Source organism: Tinamus guttatus, unplaced genomic scaffold, assembly GCF_059628265.1.
Source record: "Tinamus guttatus ecotype Peru unplaced genomic scaffold, ASM5962826v1 Tinamus_guttatus_pri_ptg000083l, whole genome shotgun sequence".
NCBI lineage: Eukaryota > Metazoa > Chordata > Aves > Tinamiformes > Tinamidae > Tinamus > Tinamus guttatus.
In genome coordinates this window covers 861,257-875,249 of record NW_028288617.1, presented here as the reverse complement: position 1 = coordinate 875,249, position 13,993 = coordinate 861,257, and the positions used below count along the sequence as shown (strand labels likewise).

At 37.3% G+C, this 13,993-nt stretch overlaps 1 protein-coding gene across 4 annotated transcripts in view; it reads left to right on the top strand.

The window, feature by feature from the left end:
- Positions 1-405: 405 nt before the first annotated feature.
- The window catches only part of GLRA2 (glycine receptor alpha 2), a 120,977-nt gene continuing 107,389 nt past the window's right edge, over positions 406-13,993 (top strand). The window contains exons 1-2 of one of the 4 annotated variants that reach the window (XM_088520210.1): positions 406-902; positions 3,070-3,203. In XM_088520210.1, the coding sequence (XP_088376336.1) occupies positions 835-902; positions 3,070-3,203 (202 nt within the window). In that variant the 5' untranslated portion in view covers positions 406-834. The remainder of the gene's footprint in view (positions 903-3,069; positions 3,204-13,993) is intronic. The other 3 variants (XM_010215785.2, XM_010215783.2, XM_088520209.1) reach the window with 3 other exon arrangements.

Here is a 13,993-nt window from a genome sequence, read left to right as displayed (position 1 = left end):
CACCCCTCACTACCCCCGCCGCCCGCACAGCCGCACCCCTGCTCTCACGGACACACGCACACACGCACGCACACGCACACACACACACGCACAAACACGCACACACACACACGCACGCACGCACACACACACACAAACACGCACACACACGCACACCCACGGACACGGACACGCACACCCACGCACCCGCCCCTCCGCGGGGCGCATGCGCAGGCGCGGCGCGGAGCTGTCCGGGTGCTGAATTTATAGCGCGGCGCGTGGCCGCCCGCCTCATTCCGGCACAGGCGCCGGGGCGGCCGCAGGGCGAGGGAAGGAGGGAAACCCAACCAAAAAGAAAAGGAAAAGACCCGCCCAGTAGCCACCACCAGCACTCACACATACTCTTTTGAAAAGCAAAACACACCGACTGCAGACTGCTCTCTGCGCTGTTCCCTTTTGCGTGGTCCTCTTGGGGTAGTAGGGTGCCCTCTCCTTCTTCTTTCCTCTTTTTTTAATTATTTTTTTCCCTCCGTCATCCAGTAAGAGCGAGGCAGGGGAGACTGATGCTCTGCTCGTGCCGTGCTGGCTGCTGGAGATGAGCCTAGGCTTGACCTGACCATGATTCCGAGGACTGGCACCTCTCCTCTACCCCCAGCCTGTAGGCATCCAGCCATCCAGCCATCCAGCCTTTTCCTGCCACTCCAGAGATACGAATTATTGCCGAATTCAGGAATCTAGGCAGCACCAGCATACTTTTTTCTTCTTCTTCTTTTTACTTTTTCCTTTTTTTTTTCCCTGCATCTCTCTGGAATTGTTTCTGGGATATTTTCCAAATCGTCACAGAAAGCAGGAGGAATGAACCGACAGCTAGTGAAAATTTTGACAACCTTGTTTGCATTTTTCTTAGAGACAAACCATTTCAGGTAGGTGATGCAACTCTATCTGGTGATATTTATCAAGAGGTTTGGGAACCATAGCTGTAAAGAAGCAGCATCATGTTAACCTCATTTCTTTGCTGTATTTGAGAGTATTTCATGTTCATTTCATATAAGCTGTTCCTTTTACACTTAGAGAGATTCGTTGCTTGGTAACAAACACAAAAAAGAATCTCAAGTTTGGGTAATCTGTTTTCCATTTCTCTGATTCCAAAACATGCCTTTTCACTGAATATTAATATAGCTATTTTTTTCTCAATTAAATTTAATCTCTCTGTTCCCACTGAAGGTTATTTAGGAAGTTGCTTGGATTCTCTACTCTTTGAGCTTTGGGAATGATTGAACCAGTTTTGTCGGGAATGTAATTACTTCAAATAAGGGAACCAGTCCTCTGATTTTGGGAACCCCCTGAATCAGCCCAGGATTACTTAAAGTATCAGTACATGTCAGTGTTATTTCTTTTTCTTTCATTTTTTTCCTTTTTAATTTGGTGAAATCTTATTTCAATTATTGACTTTATATAAAGCAAACAATTTGGTCTAAATAACAAAAGCATTGTTTCAGATGAGTTTTGTTGCTATATTGTATGGAACTGTGTATCCATGTGTACATGTATGTAAAGTGTATTTGTATGTGTAATGATATATATAGAAGTCCAGAGTGAAATAGTGTTTATATTCACAAGTTTGGAATCCCCACACAACTCATAACTAGTCGGTTTCAAATTAAAAGAGAAGTAATTTGTATTGGACCATTCCAAGTAAACATAATAGTTGTTCTGCAGTTTTTATTATCTTAGTATCTGTACTGTCTAAATGCAGAATATATCTTATTACATAGTAAAAAATTAAAGGTATCATCATGGTACCTTGTAATTGACAAAAGCAAAAAGAAGCAACCACCCCCTCTAAATGGTACCTGAAAGATGGGGGATCACATCATAGAATTTTACTATTACATTGCATTTTAGCATTTTTGATGCTTTTATGAAAGAATTAAGTATCTGACATTTGTTTTGAATTTCATTTAATCACCTGTATATCTAATTTGCTTACACTTATGCATTGATGCACACACATGCCCATGCACACACACGCACACAGACAAACATAGAGTAATACTGAAACAGAAGAGCAAGAAATACTCCTGAAACTGAGTGGTTCCTGTTGGGCAAATATTTAAACAGAGTAGTGATGCAAAGACAGTGATAAAATTACTTTCAATAGGCAAAGTGATAGAATTACTTTTAATATAGATAAAAGATTATGTTGAAAGGTAGAACAGTAAAATTGGCTGTTCATATATCAACATAATGAAGTTCCTGATGAAATCTAAGACACTGCAGATCAAATATGTTCATTTCATTCTAATTTACCTAGAGAACAACCTAGGGAAACACCCACATTATTTCTATGTAACATCTAATATGCTTGCAGTAGCTAACATGCTATATGCACAAACTCATTGCATGGTGTGAGACGTTTACTCTTAAAACCTGAAAACAGAGATATGTTCTAAGAGCTTGCATACAAATACCAGCTAAAGACAATAAAGGTTATTTTCATTACATGATGTTCAATGGTAAAAGATCAGATGGGCCTGATTCTGGAAACCTGTTCACACAGCTGGTGAAGAATCCAGACTTGGACTCACATAATTTATATCTTTATTGGGTGGCATTTGTAAAGAACACCATATCCATCTCCTTCCCAATATTAACAAAATCAGTAATTTTTACAGTTCCTTAGTGAATTCTACCTGCCATTGCCTGAAAGTTTGAGGGCACTTTACATCAGGTTTCTAATAAATATAGTTTGAACAGCAGACACAAAAATTAAGCAACAATATGACATAGGATGTCAAAGTCCCTATAAGATTGATTTACAGTTTAAGATAAAGAGTAAACTGAATCTTCTAATATTCTATAGATATAATGTATTTCTTTTTAAAGCCGACTTTTTCTGAAGAGCGAAATATGTGGTCTGTATCTACTACTTGAAGGTTATTTTTATTTCTAATAAAAGTTTTCTAAAGAAAAATAGTGAAAACACATTCACTGAAAAGAGATCATTTTATTTAAAATGTTTTAATTTCCCCATGAACTGAAGGTGATGCAAGCTAAATAGTAGCTAATGGTGGCTAATGATTTATTTAGGACGACTTTCTGTAAAGAACATGATTCAAGATCTGGAAAATCCCCCTCACAGACCCTGTCTCCTTCAGATTTTTTGGACAAATTGATGGGAAGGACATCGGGGTATGATGCTAGAATCAGACCAAATTTTAAAGGTAAGTTTCTTTAAGACTGCTGAAAAATTAATTCTTATCATCTTAGATAAATAATGTTCTTGAGAGTTTTACCTCTGGGTTCTGATTCTGTTTTCTGTAACTTAAGTTTTCTGGTGTGATAGATTCATGCACATCAGTTGTTTCATGGGAAGAATTGAGAGCAGTGTAGGTAATTAGGGTTTAGAACTTTAGAGTCTTTTTTCTCAAATATATATGTGCACGATAATAATGTTAAGTTAGGGGGTGTTTCTGAAGACCTTCAGATTTATAGAGGATTCCAGATTCCACACTAAAAGCAGTTGAAATGACTGATTCCTGAAATTTTTAAGCCATGTAGACCACTTTTACTCAACACTCCAGTGCTGAAGTGCCGTTTTCTTTAAAGCAGTGTCTAAATGAAAGATATTACATCTGGCTGGAAGAAAGTAAAGCCTTTTCACCTACAAAGAGGAGGCAGGAGAGATTATTCATACAGCAGACTTTTCTCTGCTAATACTAAGTGATAAGGACCAAATTCTCAGGACCACTATGAACTTGTAAAACCATATTCTGCTTGCGCCTTTAAAGACTTCCTTTTTCTCTCTCATAATCTGGCCTAAGGACTCAACGAGTCATCTCAGTGCTTCCAATGCAAGCAAGCCTGTAGGTTGGAGCCTTCTTTCTCAACCATTACTATTTGGAGCAAATTTCCATTGCTGTCATTCTTTAAACTCCTGTGGAAATGAGCACAGAATATTTTGTGGGTTTAGGTGAAAAGAACTTGAAGAGAAGTGTTCACTGTAAATATTTGGAGGTTTTGGAGAGCTCTACAGTTCCATCAAAACTGACTCTTTTATGTCAATTCAAAGTTCAGAAAGCAGTCTTACTTTGAAAAAGAATTAAGTGTTTCCTTCCCCAACATATCCAATGCCAATTTACATTGGGATTCATATCTATCGGCTTTCGTGGCCAAAACTACATTTTTTAAATATTTTTGACTCTTGTTAGTTGGGCCATGGAAGTTGATAATATGAGGAACAAATGACAATATTTTAGCCTGTGAATACAACTAGTAGGAAAGGAGGAACTCACATGCCAATGAGTAAAGTATTTAATTAAATTCCCAGTCAGTTTCTTCCCTCTGTTCCACATGTAAGAACTGCAAAATTTGAAACAAATTTGAAGCTGATTATAATGCATAAGTGAGGAGGAGATTAGTATAGCTTTCATATCAAAATATTCAAAAGCTGACAAAGTAAAAAAAAAAAAAAAAAACCCTTCTGCCTTCTGTCAGGTAACCCTAAAATATTAATTTTCGAATAGTTTTTTAAAGTGCTTTTTAACTTCCTCGATTGGAACTAAGATTAGTTTATTGTAAAAAAAAATGCATTAGGCTCTCACCTTCATTTTGTGCACTTGCGTGAGTATCAGTGAAGTTTTTGTGAATACAAATGAAGGCAGAAATTGTTCTGCATTAAGCAAGGTACCATTCATTAAAGATTTCATCTTCCTGTGCTTTATATGTGACGAACAATAAAAGAAGTCTGCTTCATCCCTTGTAGCTCAAACAAAACCAGGAAATGTAGCAGTCTCTTTATATAAGAAAACATAAAGACAGCTCCTTTATTGCTCTCCAGAGCATGTCTAAAACCATTTTGTGAAAAAGGCAGAAGACAGATTTATACTTTGTTCATCTGATGCTCAGGTGGGCAGAGCAGAGACAGTGTGTATGACGCTGCACTACTGAAGCACTACACATGCTGCATTACTTGGCAGACATTGCTCCCCTCTAAATCTCATGGCTTTTTCCTGCTTCCAGCATGAAGCCTCCACCTGCTGACACCCATGAGACCTTGATGGAGATGAATCCGACATTTCTTTTTTTTTTTTTTTTTGCCTTTTTGAGAAATCACCTTCAAGAGCAGGTTGCCCTGCAGCAGTTTGAAATGATAAACATGCTTTTAGGTTTTGAGTGTTTTTTTGTTTGTTTGTTTGTTTTTTGTTGTTGTTGTTTCCAGAATTGTGCCCCTCTGAACTCTGTGTACTGTGACGAAGGTTTTGGAGGGTTTCCTTGTGTCCCTCTGCAGGGTATTTTGTACCTTAGAGTTCTAAAATAGACAGCTAAGACATGTGATTTGGAACTTCACACCAGTGAAAACTTTATTATTGAATATATATTCAATATTCAATTCTATATTGAATTTTGTTTAAAATAGAAAGTACTTTGTTTTATATAATATTCTCTATTTCCTTTTAAAGAATAATACTTGTAGATGCAAAGAGATCATAGTGAACTTATCTTACATGGAATTAGGTATTATAGAGATTTTTTTTTGCACTGAGACTTTATTGCAGCCATAAGACAAATTGTTTCAGTTTATAATACTTTTTAATTTGTTCAAGATCTTTTTGGGTGATATGGTTTATTGAACAACAGTGATATTCTAAATCGGATAAAAAGTTAAATGATTACTTGATTTATAGCACTCTTTTGTGTTTTTAAACAATATATTGAAGGTTTTTTAATCATAAAAGATGTCTGAAGGAAGAATGCCTTAAAATAGGGATGTGCTATGTGCTTTTGAATAATTTTAAATTAATATTTGTTTCCTAGAAAGACATTATAGGACATAAAAGACATTGTGGATCAAGATAGCTGGGGCACCACTCATTCATGTAACTTTTCTTCTTTCAAATTGTTTACACTGGTTTACCCTAGACCACCATAGGCATTTTAAAATATCCAAAAAAACCCTAATGTTCCTGAAAAACCAAATGGATAGACCACATTGTTTAATACCACTGATTATAAAATAATTAAATATATTTTCATTATTATTCTGAATTACTGAGAAACAGCAGCTCTTTGATTATTTTTTAAAACAAAGGTAACACATTTTAAAGAGAGGAAAATATTACTGGGACACTATGTTTCATTCAGATAAACACATTTCATCATTAGTTACTACTTTTTAGTAACTGGCTGCTGTGAATTAGAAAATTCAGGAAAATAGACAGGTGAAAATGACAGACGAATACGCAATTGTTTAGATCCCAGCAAATTAGTGCCTAGCTCTTTTTTTTTTTTTTTTTTTTTTTGCAGCAGTGCTGTACACTAAAAGTCCTTTCTTTTGGTGTCTTGCTGCCTTATAAGATCATTTCAAAAACAAAGGGGAATATTTCTGGTTCTTGTTGGTTCAGTAAGCGATGAAACACCACCAGATGTTGAGACGCTGCCTCCTTAATGGATAGTTGGAGAGAAGCACAAGAGTAGCAGGTCTCAAAATGGTCTTTCTTTTAACTACTTACTGAGAAATATTCAATGGGGACTTTTTCATCTTACGCTTATCTTTTATTGAAGTAGAATTGCCTAATAATTTATGTAAGGGCATGGAAGAGAATACTTTTAAATGTAAATATGAAGACTAGAATAGGATACTAATTGAAGTCGCTGAGAATACTTCTGTTGACAGCAGACAGTCAATTGGGGTCCTATGAGTTGATTCACCATTTCTCTTTTAGTTAAAACATCAGTTAAACCTGTTTGCTGTCCTTTTTTCTCTCTAAATAATAATATCCATTTTTTAAAAAGACTTAAAAAAAGAGAGATCAGATTGAAGGTTGGCACTTTCTCTATTACTCACTTTTTTTTTTTTCAACAAAAGCCTAATGACAGCGCAAGGCATCTATGTTATAACACTAGCCAATGGACATTCTTTCTAGCTTGTAGAAATCAGAGATGGTGAAATGATAACACACATTGCGCTTACCTAAGGCACTCTCAAGTGTGCTGTGATGTGCAGCGCTGTGATGTAATGATATAATCTATGACTTAATCACAACGTGAAATGAAGGGATGATGGAAAGTCAGCTTGATTTAAAATTTCTATAAGTTGTTGACCTTATAGATGACTAAATTAATTACACTTTTTAACATCTTCATCCCCTAAAACCAGTTAAAGCGTAAATATAAGCTAGAACTAATCAGATATACAAAATAAATAAACAAACAAACAAAAAAACAAAAAAACCCCAACTATTTATCTGCAAAAATTGCTATGTTTCTTATGTCAAATATATTAAGAAGTGTGTTGGTTATCATACTCTTGACAGAAAACAGGAAAGTTTGACTACCAAACACCCCAGAAATGTGTTACCCTTTGGCATGGCAAAAATTACCATGCTACCATGCTACCATGCTACTGGCTGTGTTGTAAAAGATCAGTCTGTGATTGCAGTGGTGCAATGTCATTTTCATGGCAAATCAGTGGGTTCACATCTGAATAATAAACACATGAACTAAGTAAGTCATTTACTGAAAATTAGCCTGACAACTGTTACAGAAAATGGCTTATTCACTTTAATACTTTAACTCCTTGTCACCAAGAGTCATTTTTTTCCCATATGTTCAAGCCTATTGCTTATTTATTTTGTCCGTCATGAACTGACAAGCACTGAAGTGCTTAAAAAAAAAAGCATGAATGAAAACCATGGTATCACATTTAAGAATGAAAAAAAAATGCATCAAAATTGATTAAAAAAAAAAAAAACCCAAAGACCAAAAACACCCCCAAATAGCCAAAAAACATCTTCTGTGTATGCACTAAGAAGAGGCTTGGTCTGCAAGCATCTACATTAATCTAAACCTGACAGGTAAATACCTGCTGGAAAAAGTACCCCAATGTCTAATCACAAACACAAGTTACAAAGTACACATGGTGTACGGTGAACCTGGAGAGTAACCTGGAGAGTAACAACCTTTTCAAGACCAACTTTAGCAGCTAACAACTACTGGCCGTGAAGTTAGATGCAGCAGCAGTATCCCAGACTGGGCAATTTCCCACTAGAGTTTGCAGCTCAGTAGAACCACATCCAATAGAGCAGCAAATCTTGTCAAGGCAAGGCAGGATGTAGCAAGGAACCAATAGGCATGGGTGCACTCATCATAGTTTGTGTTCTGAAGACTCCCTGCTGGAAGAGGGAAGTTACCTTTACAGATGGAAGAGGGAAGTTACCTCTTTAACTGCAAGAATATATCCAAGGAAATTATATTCATCCCCTACTACAGTCATGCATGTTTTCATGCATGAACTTCTTTACTGCAATTGTGGAAGGAATCTTTTAACTGTGATTCTTTTGAAATTCCAGATAAAGCTGGCTGTGGAACCTATTTTTCTTCCTGTTTTTCTTTGCTTTCAGTTTCTTTTCCAGAAGGCTGGGGGGAGTTGCATGGGTTGCAATTAGGTTGTGTCTAGACTTTCACATAAAAGGAGTGAGACAGTAAGCTCAAGCAGACCCCAGACTATCTATACTGCTTAACTCTTTGCTCATTCCTCAGATCTCTTCTTGAGCTTCCTGCAGTCCTCCAAAACAAGCCAGGAAGAGTGTGAGCATTCAGCAGTATGAGTACAAGTCAATCAATGCCACTTGACCTCAAGGCCATGGATCTGTCCCAGGTCTTCTTTTATTTAAAGGGATAGCCATGGTGATCCTTTCATACCAGTGTATTGCCTTTATTCAGAATCAGTGATTTAATTAAGAGGTATCAGTGGATTTGACTGTTGTCATGGAATATTTGTCTTCTACTGAATAAACTGACAATGGAATTTCACTCATCCAGTCACCTTTGAGTAGGATACAGTAGACAGAATTCCCACTTCTGTTCCCAGCAAACACTGTGGCCTGGGAGATGACATTTTACATTCCTTTGGTCTGAGGTAGCCATAGAAAATCATAGAAAAGACTTCCATTTGATTTTTCTGAACATTGTGTTACTGACTGAAAAGCTGGCTGTGCATTAGAAGAAAAGACTGAATTTTTTTTTTTTTTGCCCCTTCAAAATCAGGTTATGTATGTTGATTTGGAGGAGAATAGTTTGGGTTGTGGATCCTGAATGAGATACCTAAACCTTACTGAGAAGCAGGATTTCAGAAGGGATCCCAATGAGCCCCTTGCTCATTATTTTCTGTCTGCAAATGGTACTTCACCATCATGCTCTGCCCATGAACTGTATCCTTGAGATTCCTCCATTGGGACCTGCATATTTATGCACCCAAATGTCAGACACTGCAGCTGCTTCTACCTGTTATGGGACTAAGCTCTTTATTGGCTACAGTAAGTGGCTGGGTGTCTGGAGAAGCACTGTAGTGGTAGGACGCTCTCCTCTGAAAGCAAATAATGTCAGCTTGTATATGCATCTGTTTCTATATTTGCCTCTCCAGATCCCAGGAATGTGCAGAAGCAACTGGGCACATCTGAGACAATCTGAGTTGTAGGAACTTTCCCTTAGGGAACAGTAATTGATATTCAATTGATACACATTTCATTAAGAAATTTGTTCTTCTTCCATCCCAGGAGCATGTCTCTGTGTTATCTCTGATGCTCTTGTACTTGGGGAAATACAGTTGAGTAGAGATAGTTTTCCTTAAACCAACATAGTTAGTCAGGGAAAACCTTGGATTAAAATTTACCAGATCAATACTCATGTTAGCCTATCTCTAATGACTACAATCCCAATGTGTATTGTCTTTATATCTTCTTAGAGAACAACCAAAACCGCCTTATCAGGACTGTTCTTTCTTCTTGTGCTGTTTAGCATACCAAATACAGAATTAGTCCTAATAGTAAATAAAATAACAGTAAAAGTTTATCACAAATGTTGATTTAAATGTTCAAATTTAAAGCAGCAACTTACTCTGTTGTGCAGATTACACACAGGGGACCAAACTAGTAGCATATATAAAAACTTAAATTTTGTCAGTTGTGAATGTTGCCTGTTATCTATGCACAAAAACATGCACATACATATGTCCAGGCTGAAATGCACGTGGAGCCACACCAGATAAGTGTTTCAGATTGCAGGAATTTTCTTTTTCAGGCATTAATATCTCATCAGATGTAGCAGTCAGAGGTGTTAAAAGCCTTTGGCCAGTCTAGTTAAAATAGCCATCCTAAAAATAAACACCTAAGAGAATTTTTCAGCTGTTTGGCTTCATATCTCTGTGAATGTTGTTTTTGACACTTTTGAGGTGTATTGTGTGTGGCACAAAACACATATAATCTTTACTGTTTAATTTTTTTATAGGTGGTCTTATTTAAAATTCTAAATAATTATGGTCAAATCCTGCTGCATTTATTTGGGCCAATTAGTTCCTGATGTGAGTGTAGTCTCATATGGATGACTTTGTAAGAGAGCCTTGCTCCACAGGACTGCTGGTGATAGAACAGCATGTTTTATGTCAGCAGAGCCTTGTGTCTTATGTGAAAGCCACATCATGCACCCCTCAGTAGTGCAGTGAGCATCCTGCATCAGAGTTGATTATTTCCTTGCAGCATGTGATATGGTATTGATTAAAAGGAGGAAAAAATAGTTTATCAGATGCTGATTTTAGTTTATAAGATGCTGCCTTTCTAGTCTGGAGAAGGATCCTATTCCCTCTCCCTGTTCCCAACCATTTTGTATATAGGAAGAATTGATGGCTGATAAATTGCTGATGAAAGAGACAAAGAAGTGCTTTAAGGAGGACTTGTAGTTAAAAGATGGAGATCCTCTTTGGTATTCAGGATGTGAAAAATTGTACAAGATATTCCCAGAGGGAAAGGGAATATTTCCTGCTAAGGGGAGGGGATAGGAGGCTGAGTTAAATATACATCACAGATGATGGAATCATTGAAGCTGGGAGTCAGGAGGGTGGAATAAATTTCAAAGCTATATTTTGCATAGATTCTATGGAAATGACTTGAACTGTAAGTCAAAAATAGGAATCTCCAAATAGCCAAAAGGTTTAAAAATAGTAGGAAAGTTTCTAGTGCGAGTTCTGGTGGATATACAACTGACTAGTTGCAGAATGCCACCTAGTTCTGTTGTCACCTACCTTTATGCCTGAGCCATACCATTAGTCTAAATCCCATTGTTCATCTGTGTCCCATATATCATTTGATGTATAATTCTCTGGCAGCCATAAATCAACTCCAGTCAGCAATACTAGTCAGGCAAACTGTTCTTTTTCTCGAATGTCTGCATATGCTTTCTAATAGTAAAGCAAGGAAGAATATGAAGATATTAAAAGAAAGGCCAATAGAACTGTGAAATAAAGGGAATGACCAAGGCTTGGAGGAGAAACAAAAAGTTAAAACAGATTCTGAGACCATTGGCCAAGCTCTGTATTTGAGACGGTGCTTATTGCTATTATAACCGAGCTACCATGAGCTTCTATGGTACAATATCAGATTCACAAAGAAGGATCAAAAAAAAAAAAAGGGGGGGGGCGGGGAAGGGATAAAACAGCAGTTAACCATTTTAATTTTTTAAAAATGTTTTTAGGGCAAGAGTGTAGAACAGAAGACTATAGCAGTTCATTCTGTCTGAAAATGAAGCTTAAACCAGGTCAACAGAATTACAATATTATTATTAATCCCCCCCTTTTTTTAAGTAAGTATATTTTCCCTTTTTCCTTCTCTTTTCAGCGCCTATTTCTTACCTTGTGGTTCCATATGGTCTCTTAGATGAGCTGGCTACACTGAATTCATAAATTTTATTAAGAATAAGATTACCCAGGAGGAGTTTGACCCTATGTTGGAGTGCAGAATTCATGACTAGAGAGGCAATACCATCTTTTATTTAGCCATATTAGTGAGTGTCTGCACAGATTATACACTTCACATGCTGATCAGCAGCAAATAGCTCTATCTTCACCAGCGCAAAGCAGTTTCTCAGAATCAGGTGCAAGAGTGTTCCCTCATGCTCTATCCGATGGTCATAGGAAGAACTAAAGCACTTTTCCTGAATATTTTCAAAGCTAACATAAGTACAACGAAACTTGTGGGCTGAGGCTTCTGGTCCCCATGGGAAATTTATGGATCTAAGATTTCTAAGTCACTGCTTTTCAATTTTGTTTCCATGGGCTCATTTGCACATGCAAGGCTTTAGCTCTGGGACTGGCTGTGCTCTGTCACAAGTATAGACTCCACACAAGTGTAGAAATGTCTGAACTACCTTTCAAGTAATTTGCTCAGAGCTGCTCTGCGCCACACAGAGATGACAGGGAGCTCAGCACAAGCTATAGTGCCTGAGGTTAATGGCCTCCAGTGAATTCCAGCCTGCTATGACTACGCTGGTAGGAGCCCTCAAACTACCTATGCGAAAGCCAGCTCCAGTGAGTTTATACAATCCACTGTGACTGCTATGGCTATATATGGCTATATATTCTTTGCAGACTAGTGCAGGTTAGTTGGGAAAATCAGGAGCATGTCAGCTGTTTAAAGAGCTTTTCATTTCTCATCTCCGGGTTTGGGGAGTGAAATGAAATAGTACCTGAATTTTTTTTCTTGTGCAGCGTCTACTAGATAACTGGAGTGCAAATATCCCCTTGCAGCCCAGAGCTGACAGTAATATATGTTTCTGTTATCAGCCTTAGCAGAAAGAGGCAAGGAAGAATGAGCATGTCGTATGGACTATCCTATAATTCTAAGCGCGCACTGTTGTAGTCTGAGTCTTCTCTTCCTCTTCCAGTGCTGAGTCTATGGGCAAAGGCATTCATTCTTGAAGCGTATCAATCCAACAATTTTCACAAGCACTTTAAAGCACAAAAAAAAATGCCTCTTAGCAGGAATTCTCTTTCCATGAAGCGCTGATAGGATTTTACCAGCATGACTCCCACTACATTCAGCAATAGTCTCACAGCCGAAGCCTCACATACCTCTTCAAAACTTCTTTACTTGCTATTCGAACTCAGACTATGTCAACGTATATTTAGATGGCTCTAGCTGTACTTACTGCAGAGATGCTTTGTTTCTATGTCTTATCCTGGATCTAACAGTCCTTAGAGTATTTGTCTTGTGTGACTTCAAACACATTTTCTTGAAGAAGGGCCTTCAGTTTTTCGGTTTGATATGTCCTTTCTATCATGCCATAAGGCTGGATTTTTGCTCAGATATTTTCTGTAGTTATCACAGTGAAAGAAGCAACTTTTCATTTGGGAGAAAGGTTCTCTTGATGCCATTTTGTTTATTTATTTTTTTATGTGTGCTTATATGTGCATTTGTGAAAATAGGCGGCTGGAGTTTGAAAAAAAGAGGATTTAAGACGCTCATTTATCTATAATGCTTACCTGCTGATTCTATTCAGTGCAGTCCCTATCTCTCCCTCTGCTTTGGGCATGGCATATTGTTCAGAGAGCCTTTTCTAATCTATAGATACTATTGCAAAAAAAAAAAATCATTGCTTAAAAATATCCCTCAGATTCTTCATGGTATTTGGGCTCAGTGATATCAGTGGGAATGATAATCCTTAAAAGAATTTAAACATCCAATATCTTTACAGATATGGTACTGTCTCTTTAAATGCTTTTGTGCCTCTTAACTGTATCCTGTTCATAAATATATATTGATACCACCGAATACTATTGTGAGTCTGAGATGCTACAGAGCATGCCCAAATCCGTTGTTGAATTTTTACCAGTAGACATAGTGTACTAAGCAAAATAAGTTATTATACATGACAGATGAACTTTTAGAGGATGTTTCTTTTAGCTTGATGAAGCAGAATAATAATTTTGCTTTTATTTGATTTTTTCCAGCAAATTGGATCAGTACAAAGTACCATACAATTATTGTATTTCAGAGGTCCTTGAGATCTCTGCCCTTGTGTTTGTTTGTTTTTTGCTTAATGGTACAATTGTCGTTGATGAGTAATAAAGGTGATGCAAGCATAATAATGACATAATGGCTGTGGTGCAATGGATTTTTGGTGAATGCTTCTAAAGAAGAAGAGATTCTCTATTTAATAGGCATGGTTATGTTATACTTAGAGA